The sequence below is a fragment of the Protomyctophum parallelum genome (genome assembly GCF_964188405.1).
Source record: "Protomyctophum parallelum genome assembly, chromosome: 19".
In the NCBI taxonomy this organism is placed as follows: Eukaryota; Metazoa; Chordata; class Actinopteri; order Myctophiformes; family Myctophidae; genus Protomyctophum; species Protomyctophum parallelum.
Window position 1 is genome coordinate 27,750,981 of NC_139717.1, and position 25,868 is coordinate 27,776,848.

General features: G+C 45.1%; 1 protein-coding gene across 2 annotated transcripts in view; it reads right to left on the reverse strand.

Annotated features, from left to right (window-relative positions):
- Positions 1-25,868, reverse strand: part of disp1 (dispatched homolog 1) — a 117,766-nt gene that overhangs the window by 3,805 nt on the left and 88,093 nt on the right. For both annotated transcript variants that reach the window (XM_083790855.1, XM_083790856.1), the window contains 6 exons: positions 8,844-8,873; positions 7,341-7,464; positions 6,584-6,711; positions 4,195-4,289; positions 2,497-2,594; positions 444-2,036 (listed from right to left, as the gene is read on the reverse strand). In XM_083790855.1, coding sequence (XP_083646981.1) covers positions 444-2,036; positions 2,497-2,594; positions 4,195-4,289; positions 6,584-6,711; positions 7,341-7,464; positions 8,844-8,873 — 2,068 coding nt within the window. The remainder of the gene's footprint in view (positions 1-443; positions 2,037-2,496; positions 2,595-4,194; positions 4,290-6,583; positions 6,712-7,340; positions 7,465-8,843; positions 8,874-25,868) is intronic.

The following is a 25,868-nucleotide window of genomic DNA, read 5'->3' on the forward strand; positions in this document are numbered from 1 at the left end:
AATGAAGTTAAACGTTATTAAAGAAGAAAGTTGTTCATAAACTAAATAAGTACCAATATATTATAGTACAGGGGTCTTCGATGTTTTTTCAGGACCCCTTAGCTGAGAGAGATGAAGCACAGACCTACACTAGATATGGTATAAAATTGTGTTGCAGATTAAACTTTTTCATAGGTTTATTTGACAGCACTATCATCATCAGTGTCTTGTAAATTAATATTTAACCACCCATTTGACCTGCCGCCACCCAGGCGAGTGCGAGGCCGCTTCTCGCTCTCAGTGCGTCTTACTGGTACTGTACGTGCCTATTAAGGTGTAATATTGTTCTATTATATGAATATGATATAAAACGTTCCCAATATCCTACTGTTATGAATATGAACTACTCTGCTCCCTGTAAGTCTACCTTTTATTTGTGCAAAAAAAGCTACTAAAACACTGACCTGTTTGAAGGTCTCGATGAAACAGCTGGTGAAGTCCTGCTCGTCTGACTGGAATATGAAGCTCTGGTTCCTCAGCTTTTGGCAGAAGTTGAGGATCCAGAGCTGGGAGGCCGGGCTGGCGATGTTGAAGCTGTTGTCCAGTATCAGCTTCCCCTTGTTCTTGGGGTTCAGGGGGTCACCGTTGTCCACGGGGGTCACCCCCCAGATGATGGTGATGGGCATGTGGAGGTCCTCGCCGTGGTGGACCCTCTCGAACATGAACAGCTTCTTGAACTCGGCGTCGTAGCGCTCGAACGGGTGCGAGGCACGGAACACCTGGAACTCGGCCAGCTCCAGCGACGGCAGCTTCATCTTGGGGTTGATGCACACCACGTAGGCTCCGCCCACCGTGATGGCCAGGAACCAGAAGAGCCAGAGGTAGCGCAGCTTTATGACGATGCAGGGCAGCACCTTCTCGAAGAAGATCCTCGACGCCTCGGACGCCGTGAACAGGCACTTGCTGAACTTCTGGCATAGCCCGGCCCAGAACGTCCTGGTGCAGCAGCCTCTGCTCGGCTGCTGCGGCGGCTTGGTGCAGGTCAGCAGGTTGGGCAGGTAGCGCTCGTGGAGCACGACCACGGCGGGCAGCCACGTCACCATGAGTATGTAGTTGACCAGGATGGCCGTGCCCGCGTAGACGCCGAAGCAGCGGATGGCCGTGATGTTGCTGACGTAGTTGGCGTAGAAGGCGGCGGCCGTGGTGAAGCTGGTCACGAACATGGAGAGGGCGGCGTGCTGCAGGGTGATGCTCACCGTCTCCGCCAGCTCGGCGTGGGGCTTGTCGAACTTGGTGTAGTTCCACACGTCGCAGAGCACGAACGCGTCGTCCGCCCCGATGCCCACCAGGATGATGAGCGCCGTCAGGTTCATGAAGGGGAAGAACTCGAAGTTGAAGACGACGCGGTACAGGAAGTAGGAGACGTTGAGCGAGCTGATGATGGCGATCATCGTCATCAGCGTGATGAAGATCGAGCGCGTGTACACGCACATCACCAGCAGGACGATCACGATGGCGATGGCCGGGTACACCGTGTCGGTGAGGAGGTAGTCCTGGAACAGGTTGTGTTTTATTCCGAACTCGATCCCCGTCACGGTGGTGACGCCGTCCGAGGAGTTCCAGTTCTCAAAGTTATCCAGGTAGATGCTCATCATGGACTCGCCTTTCTCCGTCGGGGAGAACAACATGCTGTACTTGAGCACAGGCGGAGGAAACTCCAGGCTCTTGGTGCTGAGGAAGTCCTTGTCCACCAGGAAGTGAAGGATCTGGTAGACGGCGTTGTACTTGGTGCACTTTCGTGGCACGTTGGCGCACTTGAGCTGGTCCTTGCGCCGCGTGGTCTTGTCCCAGCAGTCGGAGCCCAGCGTGCCGTTGTGGTAATACTTGGCACACGAGCGCAGGATCTTCAGCGTGTGTGAGACGTCGCGCTCAGTGATCTTCTGGCAGGACGACTTGTTGGTGAGGATGGCGATGTAGTTGCCCAGCGTCCAGCTCGGGCAGCAGGAGGCGTCGCTGGTCCGCTGACACAGGTCCCAGTAGTCTGCGTGAGAGCGCACCTGAGACAGAAAGAGAGGGGAGGTATGGAAATCCATATGGACGCAGATTAAGACAAATTAATTAATTAATGCAATGCAATGAATACAATGAAACATGCTTGTATTGTCTTACTTCCCCATAACACATTCACAAAATTAGTGTTTTAAAACGGCTCATTCGTATTTGTTTTTTGTATTTGTTCACATGAATAATAATATAATTACCTTAAAGTGATGTTGAACTTGCATGTGCATGATATAAGTCTAGATATTATCTGTGGCTACTATGCTATGATCGATGAACCAAAAGCAATGATTCCATTCATATATACAGTAAACCAGGTCTCAGAATCACCACATTTATAGCACATAAAACGAATACAAATAAAGTGCGTGTGTACACCCACACACACACACACCCACACCCCCACACACACACACACACACACACACACACACACACGGCTGGGTTGTGTCTTACCCTGCTGTTGTCCATACTGCACATGGATTTGATGGCTTGTATACTCCACAGGTTCTTCCCGTCTGCGGACATGAAGACCAGTCTGGAGTATCTATCCCCTTCAAAAACAAACAGTTGCATTTAGTAAATGTCACCTCTATCCATCTATCTATCCATTCATCCATCCATCCATCCATCCATCCATCCATCTACCGTGGTATGTTGTCATTATAAAACAGCTTAAGGTCAAATCATGAAATCTGATCGGTTGATATACTGCAATAACCATATACCATGGCTATGAAGTCTCTGTCTGTACAATTAGCTATCACTCAATGCCTTTTTCTGGATGAGAGGTGAATTCAAGGTGAATTCCACAACAAAAACAAAAATCCACAACATTGTGGTGAACTTTGACTGGAATTCAAGGCTTTATGTGGTGTGTAATTGATAGAAAATAAGTAATCTTTTGGGTGAACTATCCCTTAACACCCTGAGGCCGATTCTACAAAATGTCCTCTAATTCTTAACAGTTTTCTGAAAAACGTATGTTGCTATAATTCAGTGGTGCTCAAACATAGTCATGTCAAGGACCTCCCGAAATGATGTGTATTTGGAAGCAAAGATTTTAGTGAGCTTTAAAAAAAAATATATATATATATATATATTCAAAACATTTTCACAATCTTTAAAAAAAATATATTCTGAAAATGATCTACAAGCTCACAGTGCAGCACAAAGTGACGCACTGTGAACTTGTATATCTATTATTATCGAATAGCCAACCAGTGTGCTAGATTAAAATAGCCGTAAAAATGATACGGATAATTTCCCGGTCTTAATTCTTTCTGCAGAGCTGCGGAAAGAACTTCATGAACTCAGAAGAAAGACTAAATTAAGCGAACACCGTCCAACGCTTTGATGACTGGTGTCAAACGACGTCAAAGGGGTGGGGTAATTAAACCTTTGTATGCCTGTATCATAAATAGCAAAGGATGACAGGCAGAGCTGTCTAAATGAACATGTTGCATAGCAACCACCTTGTTTGTGCAGGCAGTCTTGTAGAAAATTATATTAAGAAAAATGTTATTAAAACAGTTTTAATTGGGATGTCTATAATTTTCATGTTACCACATTTGGTAACCATTTAAAAAAAGCAATAAAATACTAATGCAAGTACTGACTCATTCTAGGCCATGGTATATTGTCGTTATATCACAGCTCAGGGCTCTGTTGGCACAACATGAACCAGAGTGCCTTAAATGGCAATACAGCTAGCTGTGGTTTAATAGCTATATCATGACGTCTCGTGTATTACTACTTTTAACAAGATTCACATATATTTTTATATTTTTTTCTCCGGTGCAGCAGCTGTGTATATGTGTATCGTATAGGGGGTGTGTGTGTTTGTGTGGCTCTCTCTCGCATATACTGTGTGTGTGTGTGTGTGTGTGTGTGTGTGCGTGTGTGCGCACGCACGTACGTGTGTGCGCATGTGTGTAATACACACACACCCCTCCACACACACACACTCACACATACACTGTATGTATAGACGAATCCACGGAGGGGTGCCCTGGGCGCAGTCGTAGCTGAGGTGTACCATTAAGTGCAGCTTGACACATCAGCACTGATTCCCTACACCTGGCCTACAGGGCTCCATGGATTCGTATATATATATATATTCATATATATACTGTATAAACCTTACAGCCATACCTGGTGCATCACAGAAGCTGTCCTTGCTGAAGTCCCACTCAGCTTGTCGCTTGTCTCTGTCAAAGTGGTCCTCAGTCCATCTGTCCTCTTGGTGACTGACAAACAACAGCAGACAGACAAATTAGCCATGGTACTGATATTGTGAACACGTGAGCTGCTGCAAAAAGCACTTTGAGCTACACAGACAGATGTTGTTGCGACTGAGATGTCTTAGGAGACTGCTCAGTGATGGGAAAGCTGCGCTGATTTCTCCGTCCCTCCAATCAGAATCATACCATTATCATTATCAAACTCGTCAAAACAATGATGGCTCCGATTCAACAGGGGCCACGGAGAGGGTCTAGGCAATGTGAATGGTGCACTGGCGGCAATATAGGGGAAGCAGGGAATGCAGTCGCATCAGGGCCGTAGTACCTTAGTATACTGTAAACTCTCTCTTTCCAACAAACACACGCTGTTAAGTTACCACGACTAAGACTACATTTCCTGTCAATCGTAACCAGTGTAAAATATAGTTCATTGGGAGGTAAAGGGAGACACTTTATTGTGAACAGCGCCCGCCGGAAAGAGTGTTTAAACTGGGGGGGGGGGGGGCTGTCAATCTGGCATCAGGGCCCGTGGGACATTCGCTCCACCACTGGAATGGTGTGTGTCTAGGAATGACGTGTGTCACTGTGCACATGCATGTCTGTCTGTGAGGATTTAGTTGCAGCTCATTCTTGTTTGCGTGTGTGTGTGTGTGTGAGTATATATGAATGTGTGCTTGTGTGTGTGCGTGCGCACACACACACATGCATCTGTGTGCGTGTGTGTCTGTATTTGTGAAACAGAGAGGATTATGGAGTAGACAGCTCATGCCGTGTTAGAGGATGTGTGAGTGCATGTCCTGTCCCAGACACAGGAAGTCAGCGTAATCGTGTGACTGTCAGAGGGACGGACCGAGGAGCTGACGACGGAGGGCAGCGGCCCCTCGGACATGTCATGCACGTAAGCACACAATTACCTCTGCAGACAGACACACAGGGCTGCAATGACAGCAGGAGGCATGAGACACACACACACTCACAGACAGGCAGAAGTAAACAAGAGTCTAATAACGGTGTGGCCTCTCTTGTCCAACTGTAGATAGTTGGATAGTAGATAGATAGTAGTTGGACTGTAGATAGTTGGATAGTTAGTAAAAATAAATAAATGCATAGATTATAAAGTGGTGTTCAGTCACACTAAACATGCTGGGTGTTTGTGTCCAGAGACAGAGTTGCGACATTGAGGGGTCACGTGGTTCATGTACTCGTGCGAGGCCATAGACTCCAATGCATTCCGTAAACTTACGGTGTCCCTATTCGCCAATAGAAGTCTATGTAGAAGAGCCGCCATTGGACTGAGAGTTGTCGTAACGTAACTCTGTCTTACTCTATGGCCCAGGTGAAGGCCTATGCCCGTGTTCTAAATACCGTACATCACCTATGAACATGGACTAAAAGATTCGTTTTGGGGCTTTTATGCCTTTGTTATGCCAGTAGTTTGACAGGAAACGGGGAGAGAAAGAGGGGAGTGACACACACTCACGCAGCAAAGGCCGCCGGGAACGGGACTCGAACCTGCAGCGGTCTGTCAGGCTACATTGAGCCTAGGTGCCCGGACCGCTACGCCAGCTGTCCGTGACACTTTCACACGTTTTAACTTCACCAGGCACTTGTTTATGCAGACTATTAATGTTATCTTCGTATTATGAATGGACATAGTTCGGTTTCGTTATGTCTTGCCTACAGTACTTTTGAGGGTACAGACATAAATAGATATACATTAAGACATACAGACAATCCCCGTTTTAGTCCACAAGGCCTTGTGCCTTGACCTCAGACTACATAACCTTGTTTTTGACAATATATCTTTTTCCATTTTGACATAATATGCCACATTTCCTTTGTCCAAAGGAATAAAAACGGATAGGACAGACAGACACATTCAACGTCTCGCGTTGTTGATAATTGAAGAGACTTTTCCCAAATGAGCGCTGACAGAAGATGACCCGTGGATAGACACATCTCCTCTTGTTTCTCTCATCTTTCAGGACGGATTGAAACATTTCTCGGTGTCCGTCAACGCTATTCACCGCCCACCTCCCTTCGCTCTCATCACCCCTCTCTCTAAGGCCGGTCCTTCCTGCCCAGAGGGCTTCCAATCAATGCAGCTTCTTGTATCACAATAGGATGCCAATTTCAAATGGGACTGATTTTCTTTGCTTACAATGAGGCATTGTGAACTACCCACCGAGGTAACCGAGTGTGATGCCCATTATTTGACCGGCCAACTTACTGGACTAACTGGCTAAGTGCTTTAGTTTCTAGTTTTAGGATAAGCAGAAATGTGAGTATAATGTAGTTACTTTTTGGCCTGCTCGTCTGCATATTTGAAGGGGTAGTTGGCCAGGGTAGCTTTGTAGCCAGTGTTCTTCACCATGTTGTTCCATGTGACCAGCCGCTGGCCTATGGCTGTCCCCCGTGGCTCGAAACCCTGGAAAGGAAAGATGAGAGAATCTTTTGTCAATCTTTTGTCTTTTGTATAATATCCAATCAGTCTCATACAATAGCTAGAAGTTCAATTAATCAACTCTAGCCTCCCTATTCTGGGGGGGGACAGGGACGACGACATTTGGCTAAATTAGCAGATCTACAGGCTAACAATGCTTCTCAATGCAATGCTGTGTGTAGATAATCTATTTTAGGCGAAGATATTAGTGTAGCAGGAAAACAGGAGGCAGCCTATTATGGAGCCCCTGAGAGTCCAGTTAAACTAAGGATAGGCCTACAGTATAATATGTTTTAAGTGACTAAAGTGGAGAACTTAACAAACAAAACTGATGGGCCAGAGTTAGATATGCAGATAATCTGCCTCTGTGTGTGAATAGAGGGATAAATGTGTGAATAAAGGACACTTACTGTATAAACCACTAAAGCTGATTCATGTGTCGAAAATAGCAGACTTAGAAGTTCACAACGTGGCACATGCGCAACGCAATTGTGAGCTTGTAGATCGGCTATTTTGGGGCGCACAACACTGTCGAGTGGTGGGAGCACAAATTAGGCCTACGGCTCCTCCCAGTGACTCGCCGTGTGTTTTACACCGACAGGAAGCGGACTCACCAGCAGGGGGTCCGAGAAGTCGGGCAGGTCCGGCACAAGGATCCCCACCAGGGCACACACCACGATGAGCACCGTGCACACGCCCAGCACCACCACCGGCCAATCAGCTATCAGCTCCGCATAGCTGTGGAACGGAGGAGGACAGGTCCGTTAATCTACACGTCAGCTGGAAAGTAAACACCACTTTTCTACCATATTCACAGATGGTTTGAAAGTTCCTAATATGGGAAAATATGAATGCTATGATAATCACTCCATGGATGTACTATAAACTTCACTATGACTCACATGATCCCATATCAGCGTACTGTGTCAGAAGTTATCAGGTTGAAGCATAATTTATGTGCGCTTATTCATTGCATGACTCGGCTAAATGCGATGAATTGTCGGAATTCCTTCAGCTTAAACTGATTAAGACCTGAGGCCGATTCTACAAATGCCTTCTAAATCAGTAGTTCTCACACTTTGAAGATTTTTCAAAAATGTAAAAATAAATAAACAGATGTACAAGCTTGAGCTCGTATATTTTCTATTTTTGAATAGCCACCACTAAAATAAAAAATGAGACTATGAGACAGATGCTTTCCTGGTTTTAATGCGTTAACAATGTGGAGGTTCTTTACACACGTTTAAATCTACCTGCTATGAAATGGCTATAAAATTGTCAAAAAGAAATATCCCACCACAGATTTTGCAATGGATTTATTTTTATTTTTTTAATTTAAGAAATCAAGACAAGACAACCTTTAAAAGTCAAGGTCGAGAAGGTTACTTACTTAATTTAACCCATTCTGGGCGGGAACTCATTTAGGTGTTTTAACTAAGCATTATGTTATACTTTAGCTATAGAAAAATAGCAGATCTACAAGCTTGTAGGTCTGCTATTTTTGAAAATTCGACGTCAGGCCTAAATGGGTAAAGTTGGGTAAAGAGGTGAAACTTGTTTTTTTAGATAAATCAAACACCACATGGGCATGGGGGGGACAAAACACTGGGAATCTGTCTAGGGAACCTCTTGTGAACTCACTTCCAGGTTTTAGTACTACAAATTGTAACAATCTATTGTGAAAACTAAATAGAACAATATGATTGATTAGGCGGCGGTCCCGGGGTGAGTAGGGCAGAGGTTGATAGATAGAGGGTTAACAGAGAGCAGGTACAGAGAGGGAGGGAGAGAGAACTCAGATCAACTACTGTGATGACTCAGTACTGGGGAGTGACAGCTCTGCAAGAGCCATGATGGATAGATGATGGGAAAGTATTGGCACGAGCAAGGGGGAGAAAAAGACAGGAAGAGAGACAAAACAGAGGAGCAATGGTGTGTGTGTGTGTGTGTGTGTGTGTGTGTGTGTGTGTGTGTGTGTGTGTGTGTGTGTGTGAGAAAGAGAGAGAGAGAGAGGGAGAATGAGATGAAGATAAAGACAGATAGAATGCAAGGAGGAGGATGGAGCTTTCCAACCAATAAATCCAAGTGGAAAGAAAAGGATCTTTGGCAGGTCTTACCTTTTGGGGAACCGAAAGGGCCTTGCAGGGCTGAAAAAAAAAGGGCAAATAAATCATACATTTGGAAATCAAAGCAACAGCCAATCAAAAACAGATTCTCCCCAGCATCTGTGGGGAGAACGAGTGAGAACATGCTTTTTTTGTGATCTGATTTAGTAGAGGGTGGGGGTGGGTGGGGGCTAGTTGTTTGATTCCGTCCCCCGCAGCAGTACACACCTTATGTACGAGAAAACAGGCAGCGCTGAAACCAACTCCTCTGCCCCATTACTAATCAGTTGATGAACGAATTGCATTTTTATAGCGCTATGGTGCTCAAGGCGCTTTACAATGGTTTATTCATTCATACATTGGGAGATGAAGCGGCGAACAGTCGACGCCAGCGTCCTCACTTCCCACATTCACACACACCAATGGTGGCAAACTCACACCGACCAACTCATTGAAGGCAATGTAGGGTTCAGTGTCTTGCCCAAGGACACTTCCACATGTGCACAGGAGGAGCCGGGATTCGAACAGCCGACCCAGGGATCATTGGACGACCTGCTCTACCTCCTGAGCTACAGACGCCCTGTGTTTGTATTGTAGTATATAGACCAGTCAGTCACACACAGGCACATATAGAAAAGTTGCTTGAGCTTAAGGGATGAGACGTTGAGCGCTGCCAAACCAGAACCAGACTTGATGCAGAGGGACTTGCGTGCACCTTTCAGCAGCATTGCCAAGGGATCCTTCCGATTGGTCCCTGTGACTCCTTGACCGACCAAACAGCAAGCTTCTTCCTCATAGCAGTGGTTGTTAATTCTGAGGTCGCTAAACGTGAGCTAAACATCACTATTATTGCCCCCCCGGATGTTCCTTTTTACCACGACCACGAAAATTACTTTTGCATTCAGCTGCACACACACACACACGCGCGCATGCATGCACACACACAGTCCTATGAAGCTTTCAGCTGCTCTGGACTGGTCTGGTGTTCTCATCATATCCTCTCCAGAGCAGCAGGGGAGCGTCCGGAATGCCCCACCAAGATGGGGGAAGAGAGGAAGAAAGGGGAATCAGATATGGCCCCCGGATCACAGCATGGCCGCCGGAGATAAGAGATACAAGCTGAGGTGGAAGGAGGAGGGGGTGGGGTGATATGGGGGGAGGGGGGACGTCTATCTTCATCGAAAAATGGCCTTCCTTCACAAAAGCTCAACATTTTAACCTCTTACACCCCAGAATATTATGCCAGGGGGGAAGATAATGAGCTTGTAGATCGGCTACGTTTGGTGAAGAGATTTGGTGTAAACGTAAAAAAGCAGTCCGAGTACAAAGCACACATACAATTTCTATGTCTAAAAACAAGTAAGACGTCAGATTCATTCAGGACAAGAGCATCAGCCTGCGATGTACCGTCAAGTCAACACGGATACACTGACTGGACAAATCCACCACCAACAGAATGGGACCATGGTCATGCACAACAGCTCTTAAATTATCAATGGGGAAACCCAAAACCAAACAGGAAGTGACCTCAGAGGCCGCCATGCGCCGCAGCCGGTCGGGGCAGAGGCGCAGCAGAGGACATTTGAGCTTTTCGTGACAACAGTAGCAACATGAACAACAAGGGCCATAGAGGTCGTTGTATTTTCTGCGCCCCTTCCCCCGCCCCCCCTTTAAAACTCAAATTCGCATAACGCTATAATTAGTGGCTGGTCGCGGTAAACGAAAAGCACAAATGAACAAGGGCCATTGGTTGGAAAGTTTTTTCCCCCCTCCACAGGGTATGTTTTTGAGGAAGGCAGTAAATCCCTTTTTTAAAGCTTCGCCGGACACGTTAACACAACGGCCAGATGTCGAGTGGCACAGGTCGAGAAAACACTCGTAGTATATGTACACACAAATACACGACGTGATAGCAAGCCAGCGACTTGAAAGGAGAAAGATAGATCAACTTAATAGGTGACAAATTCATTCTCACAACAGCACATCCAACCTGTAAAGTTCAGCTGGTGGGAACGGCCAAAGGACGGAGTCTGTCAGGAGCTCCGACCACTAAATCACAATGTCCTCCATCTGTAGTCTTGAATCTGGCTCAAGACATTTTGTTGTGTCATTTGTTCTCTGATCTCACAGTGGTGTCCAATATAGCAGGATTGCTTTAAAAATAAAACTAGTATAATAGCTTGTTGACATCGGGTCCCTGCCTATTCTTGCTTTTGAAGAGGGTTGTTCTGTTCAAGTTCATGCAGTCACAAGCTGATTAAACTATTCATTTAAGTAATAACCAAGTTATTTTCTTCTTCCTTTTTGGACTGAATTCCCCCGTAAGTAATGATTCATCATATAAAAGTGACTCTTTGCCTGATTCAAACCAACGACAGCTAATGAAAACCACATTGGGCCCAACCCTTTCTCTAATTTAACATTATTAGCCAAGAGGGGGGAAAAAAATCTGTATTGGTAATTTATGGCTGTTACTTTGCGCTCTGTTCTCCGTCGGTTTTCCATGTATGGACCTCGAACTGCGGAATTCAGCACAGAGATAGAGTCCAAGGACTGAAGTTGCAGTGTAGCTATTGGAAATGGTTGGAACTTGGAAAGGATTCCTGAGGCCTCCCCCTCAGACCTATCTGTCCGTCTACTGAAGGTCTGTTTTGGGTTTTTGGGTCTGCGGCGACATTCCAATCCGTGAATAAATCTCAAGCCAAAAAAATCTGTGAAGATGGATGGATTACCTGAGCTAGCCGCCGCGTAGCGATTTACGGCGCAGGTCAGTCTGCTGTTATTTCAGAGAAGATACTCCCCTCTGAGAGGTTTTATACATAATGTCATCTAAATCAATTCTGTTCCTGTATAAAACCTCAAGAGGCTTTGTGTTAGAATTTGTTTTTTTTCCACGGCTTCAGATCATTGACAAGGCGGTGTTACAGAGCTTAGAGCAACCTTTGTTTGCAAACTTTTTGGCAACGAAACAAGGACATAGAGTACATAAATAATACACACGCACATATCCAAGCTTCCACAGACTTGCAAATACAAACATAATATGTTGTCCATATATTATATGGACAACAGGGGAAAATGAAGAGAAGGAAGGACAGATGAGGAAGGGCAGCGTAGAGGCATGAGGGGGATGGGGGGGGGGGGGGGGTGTTGACTGATGATCACACAGATTTTAAATTGAGCACGATGACAGCCCACCGCCTGACATTTCCTCCCCTGGTCTCAGATCAGTTCTGCACACTGGACCCTCTAAAGAAAACTTACATCTCTCTCTCTCTCTCTCATCTACTTCCACTGACTCACCTTCTCACCCTTTTTCATTCTCTCTCATCCCCTACTCTTTCCTTCTCTCTCTCTGTCTCTCTCGGCCCTGGGTAGCCTCAGTGTTTTTCTATTTACCAGAGGGAGAGCGTTTCTGGATCACTGAGCTAATTAATAAGGTAAACACAGCCTGCAGGCTGCTCACTCAGCAGTGTGCTGACAGCAGAGAGAGAGAGAGAGGAGATAAGGTGTGCAGTGTATGTGTGCGCGCATGCATGAGTGCATGTGTGTGTGCGACTGTGCGTGCGTGCGTGCAAGGGAAGATGCGCGTAAGACTTGCAAAGCAAAGTTGTATGAGTGTAAACTTATGGTCCAGTTGCTTCTACGGGTGTGCATTTCCATGTTTGTATTTAACGTGTCATGTGCGTTCGTGCGTGGGATATTGGGAACAGCCTTCCAATCCGTGCATTGATGTGCTTGTTTGTTTTAACAGAAAACACCATGGCTAATACAGCATGAAGTGTGAGTGACGGCACACATGGATCTTTCTGCGTGGCAGATAAGAGCGAACGTACACGCGGTCACACGCGCTTCTCTCCGTGCAACATCCAAGCGTCTCTAGCGTGCACACGTCGGCGTGCTTTTCTTTATGCGTGAGGGGGGGGGGGGGGGTTAAGAGGTGAGCGGGGTCACAGCCGAGGGGGTAAACTGCTAACAGACGGCCGGGGCAGATATTTTAGGGGAGCGAACGGGGGCCGGCTTCAAGTCGAGGCAGGAGCAATTACTGTCAACCGTCGGGCTGCCCCGGCCCCCGTCAGGCTGCCCCGGCCCCTGGCTTGGCCTGATTAGTGCCTCGCTGCAACGCTGCACACAATTACAGAGCCGACCAAGCCATGAAATGGGCCACGGAGCTCCGAGCCGAGGGCACACGTCCAACTTACGTCACCAGGAACACGGCGTCGCTGTCGGCCCGAAACCTTGTATGTCCAAAACGACTGCGGTAATAATGTTGTTCCAACGGATTTATTTTAGTTACTATTAAGTGACAAGCTCTTGTTACTACATGTCTTTGGTTCGTAATTTATTTATAAAACCCACAAACGGACATTTCACTTTCACTTATAAAGTATAAAGAAATTGCCAAAACAGCACATTTACAAGCTCGCAACACGTTTGCAACTGTTATGTGATGCTAATAGCATAATGAAGTCTTATATAAAGTATTCAAAATTTGCCAAAACAGCACATTTACTGTACAAGCTCACAACACGGTTGCAGCTGTTGTGTGACGCTAATAGCATAATGAAGTCTGGCATTAATTTACGAAAAACATAAAACATAACATAAAAAAAAAGAAAATACGGATATACGAGGTTTCTGCCCGACAGCAACAAAGAAGTACGTCTGAACCATGGGGTTGAGCGTGACAGAATGTCGTAGGTGCCATGAATTGATGTAGTAGTATCATCCTTTGGGTTCGTGTGAGGATCAATTATGATGTAGTAGTATCATCCTTTGGGTTCGTGTGAGGATCAATTATGATGTAGTAGTATCATCCTTTGGGTTCATGTGAGGATCAATTATGATGTAGTAGTATCATCCTTTGGGTTCGTGTGAGGATAAATTATGATGTAGTAGTATCATCCTTTGGGTTCGTGTGAGGATCACGGTGATGTCGAAAAAACAGTTAGTGGAGTGTGTCATAACAGACTGAGTCCACTAGGGCATTGGTTCTCAAAAACTCCTTCATGTCAAGGGCCCCCAAAGAAATATACATTTGACCACGGACACTAGACACCCATCTGAAAATGTTATGTTACAACGAAGAGCTTGGCCAAATACCTTGCTTTAGGTCTCTGGTTAGCTGTTAGAAGAGCTAACACCTGGTTAGCTGTTAGAACAGCTAACCAGGTGTCTGGTTAGCTGTTCTAACAGCTAACCAGACACCTAAAGCAAGGATTCTGTCATTCCCAATCCCAAGACAAAGGATATTGCTGAGAACTGTGTACCGTTTACTTACTTAAAGACTAAATTGGCTCCAGGGAGCTAGGGAACAAAAATATATGAGTCTCAAAGTTCAATAAATAAGCATGAAGTTTGAAATAAGAGTAATTTAATAGGCCCACATTTATGTACAGACAATAAAATCTTAATAGGATGAGGGGGCAGTAGCCATGTTGAAAATATATGAGCATAATAGTTGGACCAGAACTTAAAGACAGTCAAACAAACAGGCCTGTGTATGAATTAGGTCTATATTAGCAGCCTGTATTTCAATACACAGATCATAAAAGTCTACAAGTGTAAATACTCTAGGAGTTAGAATTCTAAACACACACAAGGACAATAGCTAAGCAGAAGAAAGCAGGTCCATGTAAGGCTTGCTGTGAGTTGTTGTATCCCAGTGTGTCTCATTGTGCAGGCAATCAAAGATGTTTTAATGTTGCACCTTTTAAAACGTGGCTATTTCACTGCACTGAGTTTGGATCCTACGATTCCTACCTAGTGCAGGTCTATCCACTCTATTTAGGCACATGCACATACCAGGAATATCAACTAATACAAAATATGAGTGGAGATTCTCGAGGTGATTGACTCAGAGATTGATATTTTTTGTAAGCAACTGTAGTTTTTAAATTGGAGTTGTAATAGGTTTGTTTACGCTGGTTATGTTTATAATATCATTGTAATAAAACAGGCCTATAATTTGATTTATGATGTTATGTTATACAGTTCCAAATAAAAGATTTAAGTATGTACAAATATATATACAAATATATTTAAGTATGTATGTGAATTAACCCCAATTACTCCAACTATATGTTCAGAACAATCTAGGACCGGGCCTTGATTGAACGGATTTCCGTTTTTTTGCAGCTTCGTAATCTTGTAACATCACAACCACCCTTTTAGACTATTTTAAAGCTCAATCCACACTCTAAAAGGGGTAATTGGGTCAGTTTACTCTTTATTAAACTCATTTGACCTGGAACCACTTACCTCATTAAAGAATCAATGGGAGGGAGAGTTGGGGACACACATTTAATATTTAAAACATTTTCAGATGTATTAGAAATGCCCATAGAACCCTCTGCCACTATTGCAGTGTTTGGAGTTATATCCCTAGATCTACGTCTTAGCCGGCAAAACAAGAATATGATAGCCTTTGCATCTCTTTTGGCTAGGCGGCTAATACTATTTAAATGGAAGGAAAAATTCCCACCAACCTTTAAATCTTGGGTTAATGATGTTCTACATACATTTTTTTTAAATATATATATATATTTTTTATCCCACGATTTTGTAACTTATTTTTCACCCCTGTGTCAATCATCTAATGTGATCCTGGGCTCTACACACCCTCCACCAACCTAGTCCCCATATATGGGGGACAAGGGGAGAGCAACGGACTTGAACTCATGCTTCCTTCATGCCTGAGTGTCCAAGTTGCTCCTTTACACCTGACAGGGGGGAGTTTCCCTGGTTGGACGTAGCGCGTGGAAGGAACACGTTATTCCAACCAGTTCCTTTCCCCTCCATCAGGCGCCCCGGTTGGCCAGGGGTAGGTTATTTTGTTTTATTATTATTTATTATTTTTGACTCATATGCGACTTGAAAAATGAATAAATAAACTTTGATAAAAAAAAAATCAATAGTGTCTATAATTTGCAGAACTACATTTTAGTCCACGATTTGCTTCTTATACTGTACATGTTATTATATTAGCATGTATGTGAGGTAGAGCAGGTGTTCTTGGTATATTGTATGTGTATTGCTCATATATTAATTATTCTATGATTATTAATAGTTGGAAACAAAAAAAAGACAACTGTACCTGATCAAACGCATAGCCCTTGTAGTGACAAGCATTTAAGCGAGCCTTCGCCCCAGGTGTGTTGAGATATATTAGTTTTAGTGGTAACGATGTGTGATTTACAGGGCATCACGTCTCTTACAAGCAGCTAGTAAACGCTGGAATGGGACAGCTCTGTTTAAACTAAAAGTTTAAATGGAGGGCAACTAGAAGACTCTGCTGTCATTATCAAATGGTTGGGAGACAGATAGACAGACAGAGAGAGAGAGAGGGGCAGATATAGAACATATTTTATCATTGGTGCAGTAAAGTACTGATATAAACACATTAGTATAAATGTGTATGTTACGTGTCACTGTGTGCGTGACTGCGTGTGAATGAGGACAAATGTTTTCACATCCAGCTCAAAGTTCAGAAAATAATGTGCGATTCTGTGTGAAGCCTTAGCCAGCACTAGGCCAATGGCTGGTGTGAATTTCCCACGTTGTGTGTGTGTGTGTGTCTGTGTGTGCGTGTGCCTTGCACGCGTGCGTGCCGTGCATCTGCGCGCGTGTGTGCCATGCTTGTGTGCGAAACATTCAGTGGGGAGTTATGGACAACTACAATCTCCAGCGAGCTTGGGTTCCTTGGGTCACACCTACTATCCCTTCAACATTCCTGGAGGTGAAATATGGGCATGCACAAATTCCAGGCCCACAGGCCGGATTTCAGCACTGTAGCCAATAGTTACAAGCTGTCTGCTGGGAAGACGTCTTCATTATGGACTGTCCTTAGTACACCCAGTCTATAGCGTAGCATGGAGAAGGGCCTGCCTGTTGTCTGGCAGGCCCATCTCCATGCTCGCTAATAGACTATTTAACATAATGAGACCCAATTCATTAAACCATTTTGGACTGAAAAAAGGTTTCTAAATAAAAAACCTGTGTTTCTATGTCAGTGGTGCTCAAACGTTTTCATCTCAAGGACTCCCAGAATTATCTCTCTCAAAATATGTAGTTCCAGCCAGGGAAACCAATATTTTAGTTTAAAATGTTTGCTCTGAAATATATATTCAAAGATTTGTGAAACATTTTCACGATTTTTCAAAAATAGCAGACCTGTAAGCTTGTAGCTTGTAGATCTTCTATTTTTAAATAGCTAAAGCATAACATAACCCTAACCCACCAAAAGGGGTTCCCGCCTAAAATGGGTTAATCTGCCCCCTCGCTACTAAGTGAATGTCATAACGCAAGTTGCAAGCTTGTAGATTTGCAATTATTGAAAAAGTTTCGGAAATGTTTGTGAAAATATATTTGTCTACAAACAATGACATGCTCCGAAATACTGACGCCAGCTTGAAAGTGGTTTCCGTGTGCATTTGTATACTCAGTAAAGCATAGCGGATCCGTCTAGCTGCAGCAGACCTCCAGAGGATCTGTCTAGCTGCAGCAGACCTCCAGAGGATCTGTCTAGCTGCAGCAGACCTCCAGAGGATCTGTCTAGCTGCAGCAGACCTCCAGAGGATCTGTCTAGCTGCAGCAGCCCTCCAGAGGATCTGTCTAGCTGCAGCAGACCTCCAGAGGATCTGTCTAGCTGCAGCAGACCTCCAGAGGATCTGTCTAGCTGCAGCAGAACTCCAGAGGATCCGTCTAGTTGCAGCAGACCTCCAGAGGATCTGTCTAGCTGCAGCAGACCTCCAGAGGTGGAACCAATGCTTTTCATCTGACCAGTCCTCTCCTGACCCATCAAACCGTCGTGTCCCACATCCGCCCATCAACTTCCCTCCCTGCTTCAGACGACGTGCAAGACAAAGGCTGCGTGCACGTGTACGTGAGAACCAGCTAGATACGAGTACATGTACATGAGTGTGTTCTTTGTTGCGTACGCTATAGGGCTGCCACTTTGATTATTTTCTTAGTGATTATTCCATTTTATAATACACTTTTATAAAATAATACACTTTTGCAATTTGTTGTATACTGGCATTGATTAGGCATCATTTAGGCAGCTGGTTCTGGACGCAGCTGCCCACCTGCTCACTGGCACTACAAAGCTTACCCCAGTTATAGCCACTCTTCATTGGCTCCCTGTTTCAGAATTCATTTTAAAGTTCTTATATTCTTGTAAAAATGCAGGGGTGACCAGTCACGCTTTTGCGTGGAACAGCCTGCCCCTTCCCATTAGATCGGGACATTTTTAAATTCCTACTAAACAAACACTTATTTTCCCTGGATTCTCACCATATGCGAGCGTACTTATGATTGATTGTTGTTTTTTTTAAATAATTGATATATCAATTAACTGTTGCACCCATAGAATACTATGTAGTCCTTTGTGTCCATCTGCTTAAGCATGATAAGAATTCCTGAGCCATGGTAGTCCATGTGAGTGCAACCCAGACCCAGCAGCTGTGCTGGGTCATCAGCAGCCTCTACATTCTACAAATCAGTGGCTACTTGGCAACAGCCATGGTGCAGGAAGAAGCCTTGTGAATGAATCTAACATGGCTGCGCTGCTTCGAACCGCAGTGGTTAAAGTACATACAGAAGTGTGTGTGGTAAAGGACAGGTGAATTTATATAGTGCCTTTCTCAAATGTACAATATGCATTACATTCACCCATTCATACGCAACATGAAGGAAACCGTGCAAAGCACCAACCTGCTCATCGGGAGCAGTTGTATTGGGGGGCGGGCTCAGTGGGCTCATTGGGGGGCCGGGCTCAGGCCCGGGCTCAGTGTCTTGTTCAAGGACAGATGGCCACACCCAGAACTACTGTATGTGGGGGCATGCATTTCCAACTTGCATCGTTCCCATCATTCCTGAGAATGTTTTGGATTAAAAACAAATAAATACAAAAGCATTTATTATGAGTCAGGATCAGTGCACTGGGCCCTCAGTCTGTCTATTTTGACAAGAGGACTTAAACAACCACTTCATCTGAACATGACAAGCAGTGTGTATTGTAATTGAGGCACTTCCGCCCAAATAAGCATTAGAAAATAACGTCTGGACAAAGGTGAACTCGGAATTAGCACAAATACACAGGCTTAAGACTTGTGCATGCATGGGTGACTACTGGGAGATGTGTGTTACTTATTTTCAAATCTCTTACAAGCAAGCGATATGTGAAGGTAATGGGTAACTTAAGAGTACTTAATAGTACATTGGCATCTAGCCTGCATTGTAGATACAAACAATTTAAATGTTTCCGTGTGTCTGCATGCTCATGCGTGCAACGTTGTCTGTGAATCTTACCAAACACCCTAATTATTAACCGCGTTCAACCTGGCATCCCTCGTTGGGCATGTCACTATAGGCCAACCTGGCATCCCTCTTTGGGCAACATTTTGAGAAATGGCAAAAGATACTACTGTAGGTCTACATTAAGCTCACTTGCAGATCTGCTATTCTCGTCATGAGACATTGCATAAAAGTATAAATGGAGTTTAAGTGGTTAACACTCTTCACTGGAAAGTAGTGTCCATGTAACAAATCACTAACTTTTAATACAATAAATACAATAAATCATTTAACCAATGATTTAAGAGGTAGTTTATGTTTGTATGGTTGTGATTATGTCCAACTTGGCAATCATTCTGGTTGAGTTTATGCCAGCTAGAGATCTTGTGTATCTTGCGTGTAATCCATTTCTTTGATCCTGACGGGCAGAGAGGTATGTAATGATTATGCAGGTGTCTTTTTTCTGATGCCACCTTCTAAACACAATGCCTTTCAATCCTTCTTTATCTCAACTCTGCTATCGTGCCTTCATGTCTGACTCAGGGCCATCTGAGGACATGATCGCTCCAGGCTCTTCAGTTACTGTCTCGTTTGTTCTTTTTCCTCTCTTCTCTCTCCAGATTTCACGTTTTTTTGTTGCTCTTGCTCTCCGACATGACAATGCTGCTGTCTGTACCATCCATCGCCCACGCCATCACTCTCTCACTTTCTCTCCCTACTTAGCATCACTCACTCTCTCCTTTCTTTCTCTCCCTCAAAATCATTAACTTACTGTATCTCATTCTTTCACAACCCCTCTATCCCGTTACTTCTAACAACCCTCTTGCTCTCAGCTCTTCTCTTCTCCCACTTTCCTTTCCCTTACCTTCCCTTCCATTCTCTCCCTCTCTCACTCACTTTCTCCATCAACTGCTTCACTGCATTTGACCTCAAAGCCTCAGAGTGTGTATGCTTTTGTTCCTCCCCCTAATGCCCTTCAGTCTATAAGGACATCTTGGTGTGTGTGTGTGTGTGTGTGTGTGTGTGTGTGTGTGTGTGTGGGGCGGGGAGGCATTTTGTGACACAGCCAGCCACCTCATGCTGAGGTCAACTATGTGGCAGTGACATGCAATAGAACTGAGATGGTTATGGAACTATGATACCGTGCACACGCACATGTGTGTGCGTGTGTATTGGGATGGCTCCTGTTTGAGCCCCAAGGCATGTGCTCCTCTTCTATAGCTTTTTATGATGATGGCCACGTCAAAAACCTGTCCTCCCACAGAGCGAAAGACGGATGGTGTGTGAGGCTTGTGCACGTAAGTGTGTGTGGGGTGTCAAGATTGATGTGCGTGCGTGCGTGCGTGTGTGTGTGTACGTGGAAAATTCCAACAGCCAGGTCACCAAGTGCAAGAGTGGGAAAGAAAGAAATCCACTGAGAAAGTGATTGAGCTGAGCTGGTCAGTTAAATACAAACATAAATTAAAACCTGACTGGTCTGGAGATAAATCTACATGTACAACGTTCTATCTACCAACCTGGCATCCCTATTTGGGTCATTAGAGGCCAATGATATTTAAACAAGTGACTATGTTGCTTTGAAGCATCTTTTTTTTTTAAACAGGGCTTAAGTTGTTAACACGCAGTAGCAATAATTTAAAATAATTACAAACACAATGTTCACTTTGCATATCAAACATGCATATCAAAGTGCTGTAACAAATATGGATATGCCGCGATATGTGCCACGAGCGTGCCACTGCAAGACTGCGTAATAGACCACAGCTGACTTAATGCGACCACAAACTAAATATCAAGTGATAAAATACAGTAAACTGATGATTCAGATTCCACTCTGGCTGAACCTATTTTTCCGTTGAAGCGGAATTTCACTTTAGCGGTACATCCGCATTAATTTTTTTACGGCATGGCTCCTCGGAGGAGGCGCGCTGTCTAGAAGAGTGTTCTGTCCGGAGCCAATGTCACAAACCGCTGGGTACATCTGCGCCAAATTTCCGGTGAGCACCGCCATGGAGGTAACTCGCTGCAATTTATCTCACTCAGTGTTCACTTATCCATTTTGAACTCCGACAGTATACAAATAGAACCAAATAGACCCTGTCAGACTGACGATTTTACAGTGTAGGTGGACCCTTACTTTAGTCTTTCTAATGTTAATTATTAAAAATGAATTACTACAAATGATTGGCAAAAAGGCAACATGTGAACATAAAATGTATGGCAGCTACTATGGTGTCCATTTGCAGCAGAAATGAGAGAAAAAGGAGATCCTAGCATGCAGGATAAGAGCCTCCAGTAGAGTTTGGTGGTCGTGGCAGTGTGTGGTCTCACCGCCACACTGGGATAATTGCTGCAACCAACCTGTAAGCCAGCCAGCCCGTCAACCAGTCCCGGGAGGACGCCCACCGCAGATTGCATTACATTGTAAAGACAATAACACAAGCAGGGTTGGGAAGGTTACGTCCAAAATGGATCGTTTAAACAGAACACACTGCTGGATTAAGCAACAGTAATCACATTACACCACAGTGATTACAGTTACACATGCAGGTAATTAGTATTTGTAACCGACTACATTTCTAACGTAATCTTCCCAAGCCTGCCCTGAACACAAGCCAGTTAAGTCTGCAGCCTAGACAGCCGACTAGAGAACCAATACCTATCCAGGCCCGGGCAAGCAGTAACAGGATTTAATCTGAATAATAATCATTTAAAAAGGGAAACAATAATAGGCAGAGATATTATCTTTATGGCGATGTGTCAACTGTCAACCATCTAAGTGTCAGCCCGCCCCGCTAAATCCATACAAACACAAATGCGGTTTTTCCATGTTTTCCGACCGTTTGGACACATGTAATCGTTTATCCCTCCTACAGAGTGTGAAGATAATCCTCACCGCCCAGCCAATCAGCCAGGCCGCTAGCAGCAACAAGCCATCTTTATCCAGCTGAGGCTGCGCTCGCTGCAGCGCCAGCCAGGCTTATGCGAAGTTATGACAGCACAGTGCTTCCACTAGACTTTGATCCTGCTTTATAGGATAGCATGGGCCTTTGATCTGGCATGACTACCTTTATGGGCTTTGCTACATGCTCGGGAGCCATACTGTCTTTAACAACAGCGAGAGAGGAGGAGGAGGGGATATAAGGAGGAAGAGTGAGAGAATACCATCCCATCTCACTATCAAAGCAGGGTCTGGGGACCCCCAGGGGTTCCAAAGAGAATCCAGCTCAATGAGTTACTAGCAATCAGTTTAGCCTGAAAGAGCCCTATGCTTTTCTGGGCATAGAGGGGCGGAAACAAACTAGCGACGCAGACTTCCTATTGGTTCACCAACCTATGAGCCAGCCTCCCCTCCTTCCCTCCCCTCCCCAGTTGAACGTAGCGGAGAACACTGACATCACCAATTTTGGAGCGATATAAGGTTCACTCCCACTCCTATAACACATTTCCTGCTCAGCTTGCCCAGGCTTTTTGTTTTCCTTTGAAAACTAAACGTCTTCCCGTGGCTACATGTGATGTTGTCCGCGGCTTATTACATATCAATTTGGCGGTCCTTGACATGCAAATGTTTGAGAACCACTGAACTACACAGTAGTGTATGGTATGCCTCCTTCCCTCTCACCCTGGTCCCTCTCCCTGCCTCCTTCCCTCTCCCTGCCTCCTTCCCTCTCCCTGCCTCCTTCCCTCTCCCTGCCTCCTTCCCTCTCCCTGCCTCCTTCCCTCTCACCGCCTCCTTCCCTCTCACCGCCTCCTTCCCTCTCCCTGCCTCCTTCCCTCTCACCGCCTCCTTCCCTCTCACCCTGGTCCCTCTCCCTGCCTCCTTCCCTCTCACCGCCTCCTTCCCCCTCACCCTGGTCCCTCTCCCTGCCTCCTTCCCTCTCACCCTGGTCCCTCTCCCTGCCTCCTTCCCTCTCACCCTGGTCCCTCTCCCTGCCTCCTTCCCTCTCACCGCCTCCTTCCCTCTCACCCTGGTCCCTCTCCCTGCCTCCTTCCCTCTCCCTGCCTCCTTCCCTCTCACCCTGGTGCCTCTCCCTGCCTCCTTCCCCCTCACCCTGGTCCCTCTCCCTGCCTCGTTCCCTCTCACCCTGGTCCCTCTCCCTGCCTCCTTCCCCCTCACCCTGGTCCCTCTCCCTGCCTCCTTCCCTCTCACTGCATCGGATCCGTCTCTACTCGAGTGCCTCCAAAATACCACACGTACCTGTTAACCACTTTCAACTTTTTCGGGCAGGTTATAATAGGCAAAGAGTTTAGAATAGGGTCTAACCTGGCATGCCAGGGTCTAACCCGGCATGCCAGGGTTTAACCCGGCATGCCAGGGTTTAACCCGGCATGCCAGGCCCCAGGGTTTAACCTGGCATCCCCATTCTGGGCATGTCATAACTGGGGAACATTCGGTGGAAATTAGGCAAGCATTCTGCAAAAGTAGCAGATCTACAAGCTCACAAAGCATTGCAATGAGAAGTGCATGAGCTTGTAGATCTGCTACTTTTGGCAAAGTGGTTTGGTGTACTGTAGAGGAAAAAAAGAGGGGGCCAAGTACAGACCACCAGGAAGACCCGGGTCAACGAAGTATAGTAAGTGCTTATGGATCTGGCCTATTCATACTCCAGTTTTAGGTGACCACTGAAAACTACAACATGACGTCACGCCGCGGTGATAAGCGACTCACCTCCCACCCGAACACATCTCTCTGTTTTTCCGTGGTACGAGTATGAATATGCCTTTAGCCACACCCACCCACACCATTATGAATGACGATGACTAAATACATTCATAGGAATGCTGGTCCATCATACCACTGTACCGACTCCCTGCCTCCAAGCTCACCTTGGTGAATGGCAACCGCTGAGGGACTGGGGCAACCTTCCCCCTGGTCTAGTATTAGGACCATCTACTCGCATACACTTTCTCACCAAACATTCTTTTAACAACAACATTTAACTTGGATCATTAACTCGAGATTGTCTTAGTGTAAAAAAACGTCTACACACAACAGGGACTGAGGAAGGTTACAGGCTTTTAAAAGACCCAGATGGTCACCTTTTCTGGCTGCAAATCAAGTGCCGGGGTCCAGTAACTTGGGCTTTACAGGCAGAGGTGTCTCACGGTTTGGAGGCAGGTGATGAATGTTCCCCCGAGGGCAGAGGAACTCCTTTTAGCCTGCTTCTGTTGGTCCTGTGTGGAGGTATGCACAAGGTGCAAACACTGTTCTACATAGCAACTCTCCTGTGCCCTGAGGGCTCTGAAAAAAGGAGGCTCTGTGTGTTTGTGCGTGCGTGCGTGCATGTGCGTGAGAATGTCTGTGTGTATACCAAGGTTATTATAGTTAACTATAACTAACGAAAAAACGAAAACTAGAATTAAAAAAACATTTTAGTTAACTGAAACTAAACTGAAACTAAAATAAATTAAAAAACGATAACTAAACTAAAACTGTATTGTGTGTTCACAAAACTAACTAAAACGAACTGAAATGATAGACAAAATGGCATTCGTTATCGTTTTTTTATCAATATGTATATGCCTTACGGACATTTAGAATATAAACCTTTTAAATGAATTCGGTTCTTTTCCTTATTTCCCGAGCCGTTTTTACGGCACTTTTCAGCACCGTAAGGCAGCATGTCACAACGCTTTACGACCCGTGTTTACATTCTGCAGTGCAGCCCCGTGGTCGCTTCAAGTTTTAATGCTGCTGCTTGCATCTCGCAAAAATGGCAAAAGTTGGCAGAAAGAGTGGCCAGACGTCCGGTTTCACGCCGGACAGTCCGGTTTTAGAACCACCTGTCCTCCTCCCAACTCAACCTCTGGCCGGACACATAATTGTCCGGTTTTGTGTGATATACAGTGCTTGTGTCATAACTGTCATTTATGTACGTTGTCTCTGTATTAAAATCTCCGCAGAGCTGCTCAGCTCCGCAGCGAGCCAGCCACACTCCCTCTGTCAAAGAAGAGAGAGGAGACGTTGCCATGTCCGCTTAATTATAAGCGACTTTGGCCTTGTTTTATAAAATAGCCTACTAAGCCTAGTCAGGCTTCTTTTGGGCTTGTTTTCATAGACATGGTTGCTTGTTTCTCTTCCAAAACCTGTCAACACTGCCAGTGGGATGGTCTGTTTGTTTTTTGTGGAATGTGTGTTCTCACAATCACTTTAGTATAGTTAATGCAGGGATAAATAAACCAAAAATGCTAAATGAAAAACTACATTTAATGAGCAATATGGCTCGACATCATAAAGAAAGGGAGGCTAAAGCACTGTGAACATAGGCTACTGGCTTCATTCTATGTCCCACACCGATGACCATAAGACTGTATAAAAAACCCCACAAGAAAGAGATTCAACATAAAACATATCTAAACATGAAATAAAATAAATTGATTATAAAAGGAATGACCTTTGTGGTACCCCATCATTTAAAAAGGTTAATTGAATTAGCAAATATATGTTCTCTGTGGACATACTGCTGGAGATGATGGTGGTGAAAATCAGGTGCATGCAATAGTATAGTAATAATAATAATATCTGGAATTTTATAGCGCTTTTCTAAACACTGTGTGTGTCTGTTTGGGGGGGGGGGGGGGGGGCTGGGGAGAGAGCCCCGCAAAAGTGTCCTCCTTTCTGAGGTCTTGCAGGTGGCCACCACAGCCCAATATGGGATTTCTTCGAATATGACTGTGTGGGAGATGCAAGCAAGTGCCTTGTGGATGAGGATGGGAAAATATGCGAAGTATGTCATGGTT